Source organism: Paramormyrops kingsleyae, chromosome 5, assembly GCF_048594095.1.
Source record: "Paramormyrops kingsleyae isolate MSU_618 chromosome 5, PKINGS_0.4, whole genome shotgun sequence".
NCBI classification, from domain to species: Eukaryota; Metazoa; Chordata; class Actinopteri; order Osteoglossiformes; family Mormyridae; genus Paramormyrops; species Paramormyrops kingsleyae.
Window position 1 is genome coordinate 8,484,086 of NC_132801.1, and position 20,274 is coordinate 8,504,359.

The 20,274-nt window shown below is 47.4% G+C and overlaps 1 protein-coding gene across 2 annotated transcripts; it reads left to right on the forward strand.

Moving 5' to 3' along the window:
* Window positions 1-554: 554 nt before the first annotated feature.
* Window positions 555-20,171, forward strand: gucy2cb (guanylate cyclase 2Cb). Of its 2 annotated transcripts, none has more exons than XM_023814422.2 (28): window positions 555-684; window positions 799-852; window positions 1,023-1,261; window positions 1,725-1,837; window positions 2,124-2,191; window positions 4,439-4,657; window positions 4,985-5,103; window positions 8,074-8,170; window positions 8,382-8,502; window positions 8,931-9,078; window positions 9,390-9,472; window positions 9,819-9,936; window positions 10,735-10,801; window positions 10,921-11,023; window positions 11,342-11,404; window positions 11,560-11,631; window positions 11,827-11,931; window positions 12,070-12,156; window positions 13,185-13,317; window positions 13,562-13,699; window positions 15,595-15,683; window positions 16,107-16,198; window positions 16,821-16,979; window positions 17,608-17,800; window positions 18,459-18,633; window positions 18,823-18,921; window positions 19,027-19,198; window positions 19,299-20,171. In XM_023814422.2, exons 3-28 carry the CDS (start codon window positions 1,060-1,062, stop codon window positions 19,489-19,491), a joined length of 3,228 nt encoding a protein of 1,075 aa, XP_023670190.1. In that variant the 5' UTR covers window positions 555-684; window positions 799-852; window positions 1,023-1,059; the 3' UTR covers window positions 19,492-20,171. The 2 variants fall into 2 exon arrangements, with proteins under 2 accessions (XP_023670190.1, XP_023670189.1); XM_023814421.2 differs by having other exon boundaries at window positions 576-684; window positions 791-852.
* Window positions 20,172-20,274: the final 103 nt, after the last annotated feature.

Here is a 20,274-nt window from a genome sequence, read left to right on the forward strand (position 1 = left end):
CACCAAATGGCTAGCAAATTCAAAGGCATGTCTTTAAGTGTGCTGTTATAACCCACGAGCGTGTACAGCCCCCGCTGTGACTGGCACCCTGCTGTATATCGCTGACCATAAGCTTACGGGAGATTTATTGGAACCAAGACTCAATCTAGCAGCTTTTATGGCAGGTAAATTTACTAGTGCTAGAGAGGTACCTGTTTCCTGTACTAGATAACCTTTGTTCACATCCGCCCATTTCCACCTGTGCTTGTGACCAGCTGCCCCCCTTTTGCCTGCGTACTTGTCACCGTGTTGCCCTTTTACTCTGTTATAAAAGACTAATAGCTTTTAATGTTTTCATCATATAGGCGCACTGATGCTTTCACGTGGTGTCTGTATACCTTAAGTTTGTGCGTCAAGCGAACATGACAGCTACAGAAACATTTTTCGTCTCTGCTTTATGGTACAGATCTTAGTACTCCCCTATGAAAACTTACCTAGTTACCATCGTGTGCTTTCAAATATAAAATTTTGCACTCAGTCAGCACTACAAAAGTGCGAATCGAGGGGCATATAAGCACCATCGGTTAGGCGTTCTGGTTTTTACGAAGTCCTTGAAACGTACGTGAGAAAAAGCGATCACCCCCTTCCTGCCGTCCACTGCGTCCTTTCAGGGTTGTTCATTAACGCGCCGAGAGGGAAGAGCAGGTGAGCAACAGGCGGGGAAGAAACAAGAATACTGCAGTTTGATTTACAGTATAAGACTATTCAGTCTATTTTAATTTGTGACAAATCGTGAGGTTTTTTTTTTGAGGATTTCAGAGTGAATTGGAGACGAAGATCTCGAAAAATAATTTACACTGGAGATTTGAAGAGGTAATCCCATCTGGATATAGAAGAATTCATTGTGTCTTGCTGAGATCTCGTGTGAAACCGTTAATGGACGTTCATATTTCAACTTTAAAATTTAAGATGTAATATTGAAATGTACTAGCATATACTGGCAATATATCACTTGTATAGCAATCGGGCGTGGGATTTCTCAGGCTGTCATCAAATCTGCAATCAGCCGATGTGGTCAGCATGCGCGGCGGCTGCTGGTTAAGATCCTGTGCGCTGCTGATAGTCGGACTGCAGTGTCCAGTGGTGACCGCTTGCCTGGAAGGAAACTATCTCATCAATGTGATCCTAATGGAGGACCTCGTTTCCCCCTGGAGTATACACCTCGTGCAAGGCCCGGTGGAACGCGCTATCGATACCGATGAAAAACTCAACTATGAAGCAGGTAACTCTTTCAAAGTTGAGTTCAAAAGTTATGGAGATTTTACGACCTTTATTAATTATACGTATTTTGAAATAATGGTTGCAGCTAGTTCTCTTTAGGTATCTATTATCCAAAAACGTAATAACGGCTAATGTCTGTGCTCAAGTACGGTTAATGGCAAAGGCACTGGGGGGGGGGGGGGGGGGGTTAGGGCTAAATACATAGGTCACGACTAAGTGTGAATTCAGGGTATAGTCACACCCAAGGGCATAACTTTCGGTTGAGCATTGGGGGGAGGGGGGGTACCCATGGTTAATGGAGATGTCAGGGGAGACTACTTTTGAAACCATTTTCATCGCACACGAAGTTAAAACGGAGTATTTCCACACATGTCGAGGGCCATGTTCCCTTACCCTAACCATAGGTGAGCTTGGCCAACATCAAAATCACGGTTCACCTCAACACCATTTCTTGATGTGCCCAGGAATAAACCGGAAACTCAGTGTCACGTTCAATGGGTTTCAAACCAGTATGTACCGGCGCAAGGGCTGTGCCAGCAGTACCTGCGAAGGGGTGGAGAAATTGAAGGAACTGAGCGTGAGTATGCTCATTTATTGAGTACTCATAATGCAGTCAACATTACTCAATACTGTACTCACAGCCCATCTGCAATGTCAAATTCTTATTGTATTCACAATGCATTTGCAATGTAAAACCCCCAACATTCACATAATGTTAGAGAAGTCTATACTGACTGTAATGGCTTTGTCCGAACCCAGAGTAAAAGTTTGATATAATGGCAGGCTGTTTTAGTCCTTGTTCCATCCGTGGGTGGTTCACACTTGAAACGTTAGGTGAGATAAATTGTTTCGCTGTGTTTCAGGATCGAGGCGAAATGGGCTGTGTTCTTTTAGGACCTACCTGCACGTATGCCACCTTCCAAATGGTGGAGTAAGTGTCGGACCCTCTTTTTTTCTCTCACCTTCACTCATTCGCCTATTTTTTTGTTTACCTCTGTTCCCTTTGCCTCACCCCTGTGTCCTCACCTATTATCAATGCCTAGCGTTTCCCCGGATTTCACTTGAGCAATGTGTTCTTGCTCTGTGCCGATTGGTCAGTCTCCTATAGTCATGCATGCGCCACTAATGTTAATGTGAAACAGATGGATGAGTCTTTCAGTCAAGGGAACAAACCAGGATAATTACAAGACGAACCAAACAGTTTAGCCAAGCACGGGAGCCTTTCAGCTTTTCACCCTACTTCCAACACACCTAAACCCAACAACCAAGAAATCAGGACCCCCCCCCAAATACCTGGTATAGGTGTGTTAGGAGCTGGGAGGGAGCAAAAATGTAGACTGTGTGAGCCCCCTGAGGACTGGGTTAAGAAACAGCGTTTTTAACCTTATCTGTTTTCTTCACTTTTCCTTACATTTTCCATAAATTACCCCTCAGAAGTTGCTGCGGTAGGTGGCCGCCTATGTCGCCTATACCAGGGTTTCTCAACCCGGTCCTCGGGGACCACCAGCCGGTCCACGTTTTTGCTCTCTCCCAATTCCCTGCCAATTGGGAGAGAGCAAAAACGTGGACCGTCTGGTGGTCCCCGAGGACTGGGTTGAGAAACCTTGGCCTATACGATTGACCGACCCTGTTTGGACCTATATCTGTTTTATGGCCTGACACTCGTTAAAATGTTTTTTTTTTTCAATTTCTTTATGGTTGACAGGAGCTGCAGTTTCACAACGAATGTACAGTCTGTCCATAAGGGAATTACCAGACTGCCAGAATTGTAAAGTATGAGTTAATATTACATCCAGTGAACTGTATGTCTGCCTGCTTGCCCAGCGAATTTCTGAGAAAAGAACCAAGCATCAGTCTATGGACTGCTGGTGTCTGTTACAGTCAGGACTTGGAATAGTAGAACTGAAATATCTAACATACAGATCTTGTCATATCCTCCTGAGACCCAAGGAAAAAAGTGTCCTTCAATTTTAGGTTATTTGTCGTTGGAGGAAATAACATCTTACAATTTAGATTTTTTCAAATGTATTTTTATTTTTAATTTCACAGCATGTCCTCTTTAGTGTACAACAGGAATAAATATGTTTCCTTACATCAGTGAAAAGATAGATGCAAAAACAACATGTCCACTACAATGGACATAAATGAATGGGTGGGGTCTCAGGAGGATATTAAGTGGCAAAGCAGGAACCAGCTTTATTAAGATGGACAGTTATTACAGAGACATAAATCAGGACATTTGTCATATTTGTATGCTGTGACAACAGAGGTGCAGAGGTCTTTCTAAATATGATCTTTCATGTCATCCTAAATACACACTGGACGACGAGTTATTTACATGTATTGGATGTTTAGTATAGAAAGATGTGAATCTTCAGCCACTAGCTAGACACTGCTTGTTGCATACAAATGTGGTTTATTTGTTTTTTTTTTGCCTCCAAATAACAAACACATGCACCTCACAAATTCAGATACATCAGCAACAACACTGATTGTGTTTGATTCAATGATGACCTAAGCAGAGTTTGTCAAATGTATGGTGCATATGCAAATTATGGCAATTATGCCGTTTAATAAATACCATTTATACAGAGGTACAGAAGTGAACGACGACTGGAAATGTTTGTTTTGTTGATATCCAAACAAATACACCACATCCTGTAGTCGTTTAGAAACATCTGTCCCATTTGGTGGAGATGGACTCCTGAACAATAATCGTTGCACTAAACTGTACAGTGTTATACCTACTGTCTGTCTGTCTGCTGTGTGGTGTATTGTATTTAATTTTTATTGTCTATTATTCTGTTTCCTTTGTGTATATGTAGACTGTACACTGTTGCGAAGTTGTTTTATATACAGTTTGTATTTATTTAATGTCCTGCGCTGCTGATAGGAAACTCGTGACCCTAAATTTCATTCACTACTTCACTTGTTTTGGTGGTGTGACAATAAAAGTGATTTGATTTGCCTTTTTCACAGTTGGTTGTTTTAAATTTGCGGCATAGCAAATGGGACACAGGAACAAAGGGCGACTGCTTGGTTTGAAGCAGCCAAACAGCTTTGGTTTGAGCTGGAAGGATGTGTAGCTGGGTAAAATGGCGATGGCGATAGTTTCATTGTAAGATCGTTATACAGTGATGCTTGTAGGGTGAATGGCTGACTTGTGTCTGTGTCTTAGCCTGGAGATCGGGCTGACGCTCAACATCCCACTCATCTCAGCGGGGAGCTTCGGACTGTCATGTGACTACAAGGAGAACCTGACCCGTCTGCTGCCCCCTGCGCGGAAGGTCTCCTCCTTCTTCACCCGCTTCTGGCAATCCACTCACCTTAACCTCAAGCCTAAATGGGGGACAGCCTATGTGTTCAAGAAGCCCGAACTGACAGAGGACTGCTTTTGGTGAGACTGTGTGGACACATGATCGGCGAGAACGGAGGCGCGGGGGCGGGATTAATGATCCTGACTCAGTCTCGAAAGGGTGTGAAACAGAATGCCAGAGGTGGAAAGTTCAGGTCCATAAAGTAGAAATCCAGGCCAAGGTTTTGTTTCAACCGACCAGTTCAGCAGAGTACTCGACTGGTTGGTTGAAACAAAATCTTGGTCTGGATTTGGAGTTTCTGGACCTGAACTTTCTACGTTTGCAGAATGCAGTGTGCATCTCCAGCGGGTTCTGGTGTTTTACCATATCAACCTCCGTCTGCTGTACCTGCCCCCCTCCCATCCCAGGTATATCAACGCTCTGGAGGCCGGCTCGGCTAACTTCGCCTCCACGATCCAGCGGGAGGTGCTTCGCCAGCCAGCGGAAGTGCATAATCTGCTGAACTCCCCAACGAGGAAGAGCAACTGTAGGCGTCCCTTCAAATGGCTGAATCAAACTACTTTTTGCATACGGTTCTTGCATACGGTTCTTGCTTAGGGTTCCGATGTTTGAAACCCAGAAGGACACATGATTCTCATTAGCGGAGATGTTAGGTCTGTCAATCGCTATAGATCTAACAATCGTGCCAATATGCTAATAACACTGTAACTTACAGTTTATTGAAAATGTCTTGGACATTTGCAGCTGAGTGCCACCAAGGTGGACCTGTGTGAATTAAGCCCTGGAACAGAGAATTCTGGCCTGAGGCAGGAATCAGTGGAGAAGAGTCTGGTGGTTGATGGCATCTTCAGTGACAGCCCACAGGCACTGAAACAGTCACGGCACTGATTTGCGTAGCTGCCTGGGAGCCGTGGAGGACGGCCTGCCAGGCTTTTTGGATTTATTGTGCTTTTGAGTCATGGTTGGAATTTACCATGGTTTGGTTTTCATTCAGCATGGCAAACTTTAGACGTTAGACTTCAGCTGCACACGTCAGAGTTGTAAACATTCTTGTTTGTGCTCTATATAGGGTTTGTACATTTCAGATAGTTAATAGGTCTTCAAATGGAAATCCTTTCTCAAACTTAAGGTGTGCTGGGTGCGTATATGTGCAGTCCTCAAGGCACTAGCAATCTTTGTCCAGCAGGTGGCAGTATCAAGGGCAAGCAGCAGTGACCATTGTGAATTGTAGCTATTAATTAAAGCACATTTGTTAAGTATTTTGCTCTAGGGCACCAGGCAGTGCCATTCTATGAGATGTAATCAGGTACCATCTGATCTCAAGTCTCAATGCTGCCTGCTCGCCCTTCTGCCTGTGACGTCTCTCCTGCCTGTGACGTCTCTCCTGCCTGTGACGTCTCTCCTGCCTGTGACGTCTCTCCTGCCTGTGACGTCTCTCCTGCCTGCTCGCCCTTCTGCCTGTGACGTCTCTCCTGCCTGTGACGTCTCTCCTGCCTGTGACGTCTCTCCTGCCTGCTCGCCCTTCTGTCTGTGACGTCTCTCCTGCCTGTGACGTCTCTCCTGCCTGCTCGCCCTTCTGTCTGTGACGTCTCTCCTGCCTGTGACGTCTCTCCTGCCTGCTCGCCCTTCTGCATGTGACGTCTCTCCTGTCTGTGACGTCTCTCCTGCCTGCTCGCCCTTCTGTCTGTGACGTCTCTCCTGTCTGTGACGTCTCTCCTGCCTGCTCGCCCTTCTGCCTGTGACGTCTCTCCTGCCTGCTCGCCCTTCTGCATGTGACGTCTCTCCTGTCTGTGGCGTCTCTCCTGCCTGCTCGCCATTCTGCCTGTGACGTCTCTCCTGCCTGTGACGTCTCTCCTGCCTGCTCGCCCTTCTGCCTGTGACGTCTCTCCTGCCTGCTCGCCCTTCTGCCTGTGACGTCTCTCCTGCCTGCTCGCCCTTCTGCATGTGACGTCTCTCCTGTCTGTGACGTCTCTCCTGCCTGCTCGCCCTTCTGCCTGTGACGTCTCTCCTGCCTGCTCGCCCTTCTGCATGTGACGTCTCTCCTGCCTGTGACGTCTCTCCTGCCTGCTCGCCCTTCTGCCTGTGACGTCTCTCCTGCCTGCTCGCCCTTCTGCCTGTGACGTCTCTCCTGCCTGTGACGTCTCTCCTGCATGTGACGTCTCTCCTGCCTGCTCGCCCTTCTGTCTGTGACGTCTCTCCTGCCTGCTCGCCCTTCTGCCTGTGACGTCTCTCCTGCCTGCTCGCCATTCTGCCTGTGACGTCTCTCCTGCCTGCTCACCCTTCTGCCTGTGACGTCTCTCCTGTCTGTGACGTCTCTCCTGCCTGCTCGCCCTTCTGCCTGTGACGTCTCTCCTGTCTGTGACGTCTCTCCTGCCTGCTCGCCCTTCTGCCTGTGACGTCTCTCCTGCCTGTGACGTCTCTCCTGCCTGCTCGCCCTTCTGCCTGTGACGTCTCTCCTGCCTACTCGCCCTTCTGCATGTGACGTCTCTCCTGTCTGTGACGTCTCTCCTGCCTGCTCGCCCTTCTGCATGTGACGTCTCTCCTGCCTGCTCGCCCTTCTGTCTGTGACGTCTCTCCTGCCTGCTCGCCCTTCTGCATGTGACGTCTCTCCTGCCTGCTCGCCCTTCTGCCTGTGACGTCTCTCCTGCCTGCTCGCCCTTCTGCCTGTGACGTCTCTCCTGCCTGCTCGCCCTTCTGCCTGTGACGTCTCTCCTGCCTGCTCGCCATTCTGCCTGTGACGTCTCTCCTGCCTGCTCGCCCTTCTGCCTGTGACGTCTCTCCTGCCTGCTCGCCCTTCTGCCTGTGACGTCTCTCCTGCCTGCTCGCCCTTCTGCATGTGACGTCTCTCCTGCCTGCTTGCCATTCTGCCTGTGACATCTCTCCTGCCTGTGACGTCTCTCCTGCCTGCTCACCCTTCTGTCTGTGACGTCTCTCCTGCCTGCTCGCCCTTCTGTCTGTGACGTCTCTCCTGCCTGCTCGCCCTTCTGCATGTGACGTCTCTCCTGCCTGTGACGTCTCTCCTGCCTGCTCGCCCTTCTGTCTGTGACGTCTCTCCTGCCTGCTCGCCCTTCTGCCTGTGACGTCTCTCCTGCCTGCCCTGCTGCTGTACCACTGTTCATCCTGCCATCAGAAGCAGCACCATCACCTGCCTGCCCCCGGCTTTAAGACTCAAATGTTAAAATCGGGACAATGTGAAGACTTTGCCATCTTGCTCATTTGACTTTGACTTCCTCTGCCATCCCCGGGAGGATGGGCTCCCCCTTTGAGTCTGGTTCCTCCCAAGGTTTCTTCCTTCTAGGGAGTTTTTCCTTGCTACTGTCGCCTCTGGCTTACTCGGGGACAATACTGGGGACTTTGGGCAGGGACAATGTAAAGTGCTTTGAGACAATGTAATGTTGTGAAAATGTGCTATGCAAATAAAATTAAAAAAAAATTGAATATCACATTCAGTAGTCAACACTGCAGGTCATTCCTGTGTTTCACTCCTGGTGTGCAGTGTTCATTATCTGCGGGACTCCAGAAGACGTGATAAACCTGAAGAACGGGACTGAGGTGAATCCTGAGATCGTCTTCATCCTCATCGACCTTTACAGGTCAGTCTGGGCCTGTTAGAAATTAGCAAATGCTTTCCGTGCCGCGGCTGATCTCAGCTTTTATGCTGCAGATTGAGGCCTAGCAGCGGCCTGCTGTACTGAATACTTTGGTGTCATTAATCTAGTGTCGTTATGTAATATACTGACAATGATGCTAATGCTAATGCTGGAATAAAAGCAATAATAATAATAACAATAATCTCTTCTTAAGTCCTTCGTATTACACCAACACCACGTCGATGCCTGACATGCGAAATGTCCTGGTCCTCACCATGCCCAACATGAGGAATTACACGCTGGATCCTACCTACAATGACAACGAAAACGATTCGGTGAGATGCCCCCATTTCTTTTGTTTAAATGCAGATGTACTGTGTGCATGGTATAATACAGATGCCTTCATAATGCATTATAATGTAATCGTAAAGTATTATATGCACAGCTATAACTATTTCTAAAATGACATAACACATTATAGCCATGTTTATTATGCATTATGAATGCTCCAGAAAGCTCTCATCTATAATGCACTATAGATACCTTCATAATGCATCATAATGGTCAGTATAACAAATAAGGTTGCTTTTTATTGCATTATGAATGAATCTGTAATGCATTATGATGACTGAGGCTGAGTGGGTAATGCAGTATCTCTCTGTAACCTCACACTGGATAAGAGGGTCTTTGTGAGATGGATGGAAATATATCTGGATGTAATGTAGTCCTTGTACTTAATCTCCCTCCCTCTCGCTCTCACCAGTGGTATATATTTAATGATTATCTGGCAGCGTACCATGACGCTGTACTGCTGTTTGGTCAAATTTTGAGGAGGCACTGGGGCAACCCGCCACCGACCATGGGGGCCAGCGTTGTGGCGATAGAGAACTTCAGGAACATCTCGTTCAGTGGTAGGATTCAGCTCCGGAGTCTCGTACTGCTGCCCTGTGACACACGTGATGGCTGTCAGTGTCCTGCTTATTGAAAATTAATTGTTATTGTTCTTCGGGGTTTTAGTTAATAACCACTCTCTGTTGGATTGTGGATGTGTGCCTTATTAATATTTCTGGTCCATATTAACCAATGTTTGCATTGTGTATTATGGGATATCACTTACCACATGCAAGTTTCGAGAGTTATGACTTTGCAGACGAACCCGACACCCCGCGCTACATAAACGCAGTGAAATGTGCGCGTGAACAACGCACGTATCTGCTCACAGGGGCTGGTGGACATTACGTTTTGGACGGAAACGGTGACAGGGATGTGAACTTTTCACTGCTGTACACCAACAAAGACAACGAGGTGAGGCCAAGCAACGTTATGACGTCAACAAATGATCCTTATCAGCACCATGTAACTTATGGCTGCAATCTTGCTTAACTGTCATTGGCCCTTTGCATTCGTCTGCGTTTGTTTGTCTGGGTTTCTAATGAGTTGGAGACCGGCAGCAGCATTATCTTTATTGCCGACTATTATGGAAGCATGTGCTTGCTATGTCATCTGGGAACTTAATTTTGCTTCTAAGCACTATGGGTAATTAGACCACAAGGCACTGCAAGTTGAAGCCTCCAACCAGGGCACTGTAGTACAAAAATCATCAGGCTTGAAGGTGCAAGATGTCTGACACTTGATTCCTTTTCCGCTCCAGTACCAAACTCTGTTCGTGTTCAACACGCAAACCAACAGCAGCTATGTAGTGGATCCCAATCCTACACTGGTCTGGGGCAGTCAGCTGCCTGATGACACTCCAGAGCACAGTCAGATGGGTAAGGTGACAGGAGGGGGTGGGTGTATCTTTTTACAAACCTTCTGCACTATGGTTTGAATGTGTAGTGGAAAGGAGTAGGAGGGCTGCACTGTACTGGAAAAATTTCAAATACCACAATCTGATTTTTTTTGTAATAAATATTGCCTGACTGAGACTGAGGGGGGACATGATCCAGGTCTATAGGATTCTAACAGGTTTGGATGCTGTTCAACCGAATAGTTACTTCAGCATTAGTTCAAATACAAGAACTCGTGGCCATAGGTGGAAATTAGCGGGAGAACATTTCAAACTGGATTTAAGGAAGCACTTCTTTACACAGCGTCTAGTCAGAGTATGGAATAGTCTTCCTGATAACGTAGTGCAAGCTGAATCCTTGGGTTCCTTTAAATCAGAGCTAGATAAGATTTTAACAACTCTGAGCTATTAGTTAAGTTCTCCCCAAGAGAGCTCGATGGGCCGAATGGCCTCCTCTTGTTTGTATAGTTCTTATGTTCTTATGTTCTTATTTATAAAGCGGAAAAAGAGTTGAAAATTTGCCTAAAATAAATTATAGCAAAACAGAACTTATCTACCAATATTGTCTGTCATATAAGTTGGTGATGTTGCCACGAGTTGTCCTGACAAAGCACTGTACATGCTTATGTTTGTCTTTTTCACCTCGTAAGAAAGTTCAGAATTGTCGTACTATTGTTGTTAACGCGTGGATAGTGGGGTGATTTGGGAATGTTTGAGGAGGTAGGTTATGGGAGGATATGAGCTGTACACTTCATGCAGACCTCATTCATGTTTTATCCAGATGTCATTGTCATCATCCTGGGTGTCACTGTGGCAGTGGTGGCTACCATCGCTCTCATCTTCTACAGGTGAGGACCTTCCCCTTTACTCCCAAAACCCAGCTTTTGTTTGTTTTCTTTCCATTGTCCTCCTCTCTGTTTTGTTGATAAATTGCTACAGGTTTTATTGACTTACGTTTTCCTGACAGACAGAACAGGAAGGGGCGTCAGGTGCGAGAAAGATGGTCCCACATCCACCCAGATCTGATTCATCCTTTGGACTTCAATGAGAGAAGCCTCGTCTCTCTGAAGGTCAGCTGATCTCCAGCCACCAACTCTGGAGCGGTTTGGGTTAAGGGCCAACTGCAATATGATTACTCTGCTGGCCATGGGATTTGAGCCCACAACCTTCCAGACACCAGCATGGTTCCCAGACTTCTGAGATAATGACCACCCAAGTTCCTCCTCCTTCTTTTACATAATGTGGTTACTTTGGGCTGAAGCAGCAAAGAGAAGCAGCTCTGGCCAAGGAACTGCCCATCCAAACTGGCCAGTCCCTGCCATCCACCTTCACGCTGCTCGCGGTGCTGTCTGTAGAGCTCTACCTCACTCTCACCTGCCCTTCCTCAGATTGACGAGGACCACAGAAAAGAAGGAAACGACTTCATTCGCCGTTGCCGTTATGACAAAAAGGTGAATTTAATGTCTGTGTCGATTTGTTTTATATACCCCATATTCGCCTCCATGTCTGTGCAGGACCCTTGACGTGCCTATAGACATGTCGATGGCTGACACGGCTCCTGGTTCAGATGGCCGATGCATTTTGAACGGTGCTGTATATTTTTTAGATTGTGATTCTCAAGGAGCTAAAGAACACAGACGGCAACTTCAACAAGATGCAGAGGATTGACTTCAACTCAGTAAATCTCACCCTCCCCTTACTACAGTACCTGCTCTATCGCAATCCCCCCACCCCCCAGTATCATAAAATACAGCATCACCTCTAGTTTGAAGTCACAGATCCATTGAGTCCACAATACCCCTGTTGTTTGTCTTTATTCCGTCTGATCTTTCCCCCATCTTTCAAATTCTCTGTGTCCTTATTACTCTACCAGCTCCTGCAGATTGATTACTACAATCTGACCAAGTTTTACGGCACAGTGAAATTTGAGCAGGGTGTGTTTGGAGTGTTTGAGTACGGTGAGAGGGGGTCCCTCAGGGTAAGTTCTTGTCTTGCTTCAGTGAACTTGCTCTCCTCTTGATCAGCTGACGATAAACATTTAACTTGTTTCAATATTCTCAGAAAACATGCACACAGCTCTTACATTAATTCTGGCTATCCGTTCTGCTTTTTGCAGTATGTGCTGAACGATAAGATCTCCTACCCAGAAGAGACTTTCATGGACTGGGAATTCAAGATATCCGTCATGTATGACATTGCTAAGGTCAGACAGAATATTCCCAGGATTATTGGGTGTGTGTGTGTGACTGTAGTGAGGAAGAGAGGAGAGTAAGTCAGTTACTCAAGCAGAGGTGGGAACAGGTCAGTGACTTTCAAATAACAAGTAAGTCTCAAGGTCCAAGTTAAGTCAAACCAGCAAAACAAGCAAGTCTCGAGTCAAGTCTCACGTCAAGGAAGTCTAATACCATGTCAAGTCTTGAGTCAAGTCTCACGTCAAGGAAGTCTAATACCATGTCAAGTCTCGAGTCAACAAACCGAAGTGTCAAGTCAAGTCTCAAGTCTCAAGTCCCAATCTTAAACTTATATGGTGAAACTTGAGACTTACCTGTTACTTTAAAGTCAATGACTTGTTCCCACTTCTGTACTCGTGTCACATTTTTGTATGGAGGAAACTTTCATTACGAGTGTCAGCTAATCACTAAGGCCATGCTTAAGTACCGTATTCCTTCGGGATAATACACCTTAAGGTTGGTCAAATGGTCATGTTTGAGTGCTGCCCCCTCAGGAGGACATGGGAGTGACAGTCCCATGGAACCTTAAAGAAACAATGTTTTTCTTATCATGGGCTGCAGACTAGAAGGATTTGCTTTTTTTAACAGGCCCAAGAATGTAAAGTTCTTGACTCTTTGCAGCTCTCAGAGTATCATATGATGCTCGGTCTGTCTCACACAGAAATTAATTGCTGCTTTCACAAGGGTAACTTGTACGCAGTGAAATTATCTTTGTGCTGCCGTATGAGAGTGAAATTATATTATATTTTCTACTGGAAGTTTTCTAGAAGAGCCTGTGAAGTAGAAGCTGAAGCCTCTGGGTTGGAACTTTGCAAACACTAGGCAGGGAAAGGCTGTTGTACCTTTGAACAGGGTATAAATCAGCGGGTGTCCTTGTTGAACCTGCTCACTGAATTGGCAGCGGGAAGCGTTATGCTGTGTAGAATATGAACCCGGGTAGCGACGCCCAGGGTGATGTCGCTGGCTGTCGCATGGAGTCTCATGCCTCGGTCCCATCCAGGGAATGTCCTACCTCCACGCCAGCAACGTCAGCGTCCACGGCCGCCTCAAGTCCACCAACTGCGTGATGGACAGCCGCATGGTGGTCAAGATCACCGACTTTGGCTGTAATACTGTCCTCAGTCCAGGCAGAGGTAGGACCCACCGTCAGCCTTTGACACTGTACATAGCACTTCAGATTTACACCACGTCTCCCGGTATGATCAGGCAGTCAGCCGCCATAAAATTATATTTACCAGGTGGCGACTGACGGTACGTGATAATCCTACCACTAGTGTTCTGTGGTAAGAGCTACGGTTCCTCACTGTGTCTCAGTCTCTCCCCTTCCTTTTCCAATCTCTTCTATCTCTGCCACCTCTGCCCCCCCCCCCGACCCAGACCTGTGGACTGCCCCGGAGCACCTGAGAAAGGAGGGCATCTCGCAGAAGGGAGACGTGTACAGTTTCGCCATCATCGCCCAGGAGATCGTGCTGAGGGAGTGTCCCTTCTACACGGAGGCCTGCTCTGACCCCGCAGGTGGGATCAGTGGGGGCTGGAGTAGCTCGTCAACCTTTAACTTCATGTAAACATCATTAGATTTACCACCACTTAGAAAAACCATGTAGTACAGAACAGTTGACCCCTTCCTTTGCATGTTGGACAACAACAACAGGTCAATAGGAGCACAGTGACCCCTGCTGTTCACCTGTGGTTTAGCCGCACTTAAAAACTGTAAGCCAGTGTTTCTCAGTCCAGTCCTTGGGGACCTCCAGACAGTCCACATTTTTGCTCCCTCCCAGCTCTCAGCCAATCAAGATCACCGAATACCTGGTACAGGTGAGTTGGGAGTTGGGAGGGAGCAAAAATGTGGACTTTGTGTGGGGCCCCGAGAAACACAGATCAGCTGCCACAGTTCCTTCCTCAACAAGAGGAATAAACAAAAGGATTTATTTAATATTTTGATCTAAATTTACTCTTTTTGTTTTCTATTAATTTAGCTAACATACTTGCTTTAAATTAATAAAAATCTCACTGATATGTAAGCAGACAAGTACAGAATGTAAAATATCCATTCATTTCTAAGAATGGGTCGTCCACAATCCATCCCCAATATGCAAACACAGCAGGACACAGCAAGTTAATGACTCCCAGAGGAAACGCAGGTCAATACAGGGACACCACAGCTCCCCCTACAGGCCAATACAGGGACACCACAACTCCCCCTACAGGCCAATACAGGGACACCACATCTCCCCCTACAGGCCAATACAGGGACACCACAACTCCCCCTACAGGCCAATACAGGGACACCACATCTCCCCCTACAGGCCAATACAGGGACACCACAACTCCCCCTACAGGCCAATACAGGGACACCACAACTCCCCCTACAGGCCAATACAGGAACACCACAGCTCCCCCTACAGGCTAATACAGGGACACCACAGCTCCCCCTACAGGCCAATACAGGGACACCACAACTCCCCCTACAGGCCAATACAGGAACACCACAGCTCCCCCTACAGGCTAATACAGGGACACCACAGCTCCCCCTACAGGCCAATACAGGGACACCACACCTCCCCCTACAGGCCAATACAGGGACACCACAACTCCCCCTACAGGCCAATACAGGGACACCACAGCTCCCCCTACAGGCCAATACAGGAACACCTCAACTCCCTCTAGAGGCCAATACAGGAAAATCACAGCTCCCCCTACAGGCCAATACAGGAACACCTCAACTCCCTCTAGAGGCCAATACAGGAAAACCACAGCTCCCCCTACCAAGAGGGTCTAGCTGTAGACGCCTGTAGAGTGGAGCTTCACCCGAAATATGTCACCTCCACAGGAAACACGTGATCTTTAAGAACGTAAAGTGGAGCTCCGGTTAGGGTTAAGGTTAAGGTTAAGGTCGCTGTGACACAGAGTTGAGGCCACGTGTTTCCTGTGGAGGTGACGTATTTCCGGTGGAGCTCCACTCTACAGGCGTCTGCAGCTGGACCCTTCTCCCCCCTACAGGCCAATACAGGGACATCACAACTCCCTACACAGAGCTGCCGGCTTTTACTAAATTAGACTGAAAAATACGATGTTCAAAGTTTTATACATTTTCTAAATTCAGCACAACTAAAATGAGACAATTTTACCATCTGCATAGGTCATTAGTATTAATTAGTGCATTAATATTCGTTTCACTTATTTAAAAGGAATATTGAAACTGTAACTCAGTTTACATTGGCAGCCTGCCACTAATAGGCCAGTATGGTGAACAGACTGGGGGTTACTAAGGAAACTTAATTTCCTCCTCTCTTTGAATTGCCTTTAAATTGCTGGTTAACGTGGATTGTTTGATCGATTGTTGACTGACCTTTGTTGTGATTGTATCTGTCCTGCTCTCATTGCTCGCACCCACTCCTGTCTTTTTTCAGAGAAGCTCTACAGAGTTCAGTTTTCTAACTTCATGTCAGTCTTCAGACCTGAGCTGAACTTGGAGACGCCCATGGAGCGTGAGCTGGAGGTGAGACTATCCCACCGCTTCGGCCTTCAATCTTTCCTTGGAGTTATAAGGCGAGGATACGTGTCCCTGGCCACTTGAAGATATCTCTTAAACCCCTTGCTGCATGTGTTTGTTCACATGTACGCCTGGCCCCCACGTGGGTAACGCTGGGCTGCTTGAATGTACCTTTCAGCTTTTATATATTGTCTGCCAGCTGACTCAGCATCGCATGGTGCGTGCAGAAGTGGGTAATTCAGGTCCAGAAAGTAAAAATCCAGACCAAGATTTTGTTTCAGCCAACCAGCTGAGTACTCTGTGACTGTGACTCTTTATACTCAACTGGCCGAAACAAAATATTGGTCTGGACTTTTACTCTCTGGACCTGAATTACCCAGCTGTTGGTGCGTCACCCTGGTTCTCATGTTTTGCTGCCTCCATGAACAGGTGTACACGCTTATTAAAAGTTGCTGGGATGAGGACCCTGAGAGAAGACCTGACTTCAAGAGGATAGAAGCAGCTCTGGGCAAGATATTCAGGTAGGGGGGTCTCACACTGGAGTCACACGTGATGTGTGGCTCACGATGTTATAGTCTGCCAGTCGATATACGTATTCCCTTCAGGGTAGATTAAAATGTCCATACACTGCTGAGTGAGCGTCTCTGCGCTTGGAAGCAGCGTTGGCATCGTTATGATCTGGATGCCGGGTCAGTTCAATGGCAGCGTGTGGCTCAGTAGATTAAGTCTCTGTGTCTGATTGGAAGATCTCTGGTTGGATCTTGGCTTTGACAGAATAGCCACATCTGTGGGCCCTTGAGCGAGGCCCTTAACCCTCAGCTCCATGGGCGCCGCTGCAGGTGGCTGCCCTTTGCTGCCAAGCTTGCTGTCACCTACATATATGTCTTTGTGCCGTGGAGAGCGAGATGGGGTAGGCGGAAAGGGATTTCCCCATGGGGATCAATCAAGTGTCATTACTGAATCTATTTTCATACAGTGCCATTTACAATAGATTCGTTCCAAGGTGTTTGACATGGTGCGTCGAAATCTTTCATTGCATCCTTTATATAGACTCTGATGGTCCAATCCCAACAGCCCCCCACCCCCCCCCCCCAGCATTATAGAGAGGTCGCATACTAACAGCAAGTTGCCAATTCTCTCCAGCAACCTGCACAACCAGGCCAACGAGAGCTACATGGACAACCTGATCCGCCGGCTGCAGATGTACTCCCGCAACCTGGAGCACCTGGTGGAGGAGCGGACGGCGCTGTACAAGGCCGAGAGGGACCGGGCCGACCGCCTCAACTTCATGCTGCTGCCTGGGTCTGTGTGTGTGTGTGTGTGTGTGTGTGTGTGTGTGTGCGTGTACACGCCAGCCTTACTGAATCCCACACACATAACAAACCCCAAATGTAGACCTCACGATGATGCTACAAATGTGCCTTAAAAACATTTGTTTTGCTAATTTTGAACAGGTTTTGAGTTATTTTTGATGTTATGTTACTTTGGGGTTAGGGACTGTTGAGTATTTTTAAGATGTCCCTGGAGCTATAGGAATATAAACCTGTCTCTGTGTGGGTCTCAAATATTTAAAGATGAAGAATTCAAACTGTACTGAATTTCTTTAGAATTGGGATCATTGTTCACATTTTTTATTAATGTCTGTATGGTATTTTCTAAGTTTGTCTGGACATACCCTACATATGACGTACCTGAAGGTTTCCCCACAACTTTAGCTCCTATTAATGCCCTGCTGTTCTGTGAAATCAGTTTTCGTCGGTTTTGATTGACGTCAGGTCGATGTAATTTGGTCATTAACCGCCCTGACGTGACTGACGAGTGCTGGAGGCCTGTCTGCGTCTGCTTTAGTCGGAGTGACTCCTGCAACAGGGACAGCACATCATTCTCTGATAAAAATAACTGAACGCCTCCCTGTCAACCACCCCCTCAGCCCCGTTGTGCGCTCGTTGAAGGAGACGGGCCGCGTGGAACCAGAGCTCTTCAAGGAGGTGACCATCTACTTCAGCGACATCGTGGGCTTCACCACGCTCTGCCAGTACAGCACGCCCATGGAGGTGGTGGACATGCTCAATGACATCTACAAGAACTTCGACAGCATCCTCGACAATCACGACGTCTACAAGGTGCCATGTCCCTCCCAGATTCAGGACCTCAAGCTCAGCAGGAATGAAATAAGCCAACATCTCCCTATACCTGGTTTAATTCAGAGAAACTTGGAATATCTTATGGCTAAACTAAATATTATAAATAACATTAATATCTGCTTCAATGGTTCGTTCAGTGCGCTCAGTGACTCCCTTCTTTTGCTGTGGGATTTTAAAAAACAAGAACAGGCAAAAAAAAAAAACTAAAACTGCAGCTCACTGTGCAGCTCAGGAACTGGTGACAGACACGCACTGAATATCTCAGGCTGAAGATGGCTGTCTTGCTGTCGTAATGATGCTGAGCAGGGGCTCATTGGGAGGGCAGGCTGTTGGACTGTCTGACAGCAGTAACTGGCTGGACCACAGTGATTATTTATACATCATGCCAATGTGGCAGATGTTTGAGGTACATCGTAGTTCACCAGTCGAAGCTCACTTCAAGAGCACAGATGTGGGTTTGGACAGTAGGGACGTGTCCGTACCAATATTGTGGGAGTACCGTGTCTTTAGGGGGTTTAGGTTGATTGGGCTCCTACCAAACCAGCAAATGCAGCATCAGGTTGTGTACAACATGGGAAGTGACTGGTGCAGGACAGCAGAGATGCTGATTGGTTGAAGTAGTGGGTTGTCTTCTCAGGTGGAGACAATTGGGGACGCCTACATGGTGGCATCAGGGCTACCGCAGCGGAACGGGAACAGGCACGCTGTAGACATCTGCCGCATGGCCCTGGACATCCTGGCCTTCATGGGCACCTTCCAACTGCGCCACCTTCCAGGGCTTCCCGTGTGGATCCGCATCGGGGTGCACTCAGGTTCTGACCCCGCCCCTCTCATCCTATTGGCTTGGCAAACTCCACCGATCCACCAATGCCCCAGCCACAATCAATAATGTAGAAGCCAGAGTGCCCTCTTTACGTCCCTCTTTGATGTGCTGGACTTTGATGGCCTTTTCCTTTGGGAGCATAGAAACTCACTGTGTGTGTGTGTGTGTGTGTGTGTAGGCCCTTGTGCAGCTGGAGTAGTGGGGATCAAGATGCCCAGATACTGCCTTTTCGGTGACACGGTCAACACGGCGTCTCGCATGGAGTCCACAGGCCTGCGTGAGCATCGCTGCTATCATACCTCACCCCCCCCCCCCACTCCCCCATGCCTCGGGGTCAGGTAGAGAGCCCCCAATAACTGTGCCTCATTGATTCGGTCCCCAGCCCTGCGCATCCACGTCAGCCTGCCCACTATCGAGATACTGAGGAGGACGGACTGCAAGTTCGAGTACGAGACGAGAGGGGAGACGTACCTGAAGGGCAAAGGGACGGAGATGACGTTCTGGCTGACAGGCGTCACCGGAGAGACATACAACCTGCCCACCCCTCCGACAGCGTGAGCGCAAGCTGCCCTCACCCAGTTTTCTCATTCGTCGTGTCAATTATGTTACCGCTGGTCACATGACAGCTGTTCCCGCCCTTTCCCCGTCCCTCAGCGAGAACTTCCAGCGGCTACAGCAGGACCTGGCCGAGATGATCATCTCCTGCCTGGAGAAGCGTTCTCTGGAGGGGGGCGGTTTGGAGAAGAGGAAGACGCTGTCCACCAGGCAGAGGAAGCGGGTGAGTGACGAGAGCCATGGAGACGGGCAGCCAGAGTACCTGCACCTGCGGAGCAGTAGCCCCGGGTGACTCTCCTGAAGCCCCCATCGAGGATCTAAACCTCTGTCCTGGTGGTACTGGTTTCCAGCGTTCGGCTGCCTCCTCACCTGTCAGCACACAGCTGGATAGATCTCAGCTTTCACCACGCCTCACAGAGGCGACCGTACTTTCCAAACACTGAACATCCCTGTAGATAAATTAGCGACAAGCTATCGGCAGATATATTTAGATTTTTGAGGTCATACTAGCACTTTGTGGAAAATTTCAATCCTTGTACAGAAACACACAGACTCATCCTTCCTTTCTCTTCATCCATGTAAGGATGGATTTGTTGTTTGTATTTTAATGATGTTAACTTATTTTCTCTTGTCGGTCTCACTGTTAAGCAGTCGTTTTACTGCACATTACCGTCACCCCATAGTAATCGTGAAGATCCCCCCCACCCTCAGAGACCCCTTGCTAGAAGCAAACATTGTAAAAATAGGAGATTACATAATGGAATGTGTGGGAACGTGCGATGACAACAGCGAAACATTACAAGTTATACCGAAGCACTATGACATACGGGGCATTCTTTATATTTTATTTTGTGTGCATTTATTTTCATGAGAGAACTTTTTAAAACCTGATGTCATGATTCTGCTGGTCTGCTTGCTATTCCACACACAACTTTTCTCATCCTTTTCAATAAAAAGTATTATATAATCATCTGTTTTTAATGTCCCAGGAGTTCTGTTAAATTCAGGAAGCTGAGTGAGATGACAGAATATCACAGCATTCGCTTTCTCCAGACATAGAAATCTGCGGATCGAG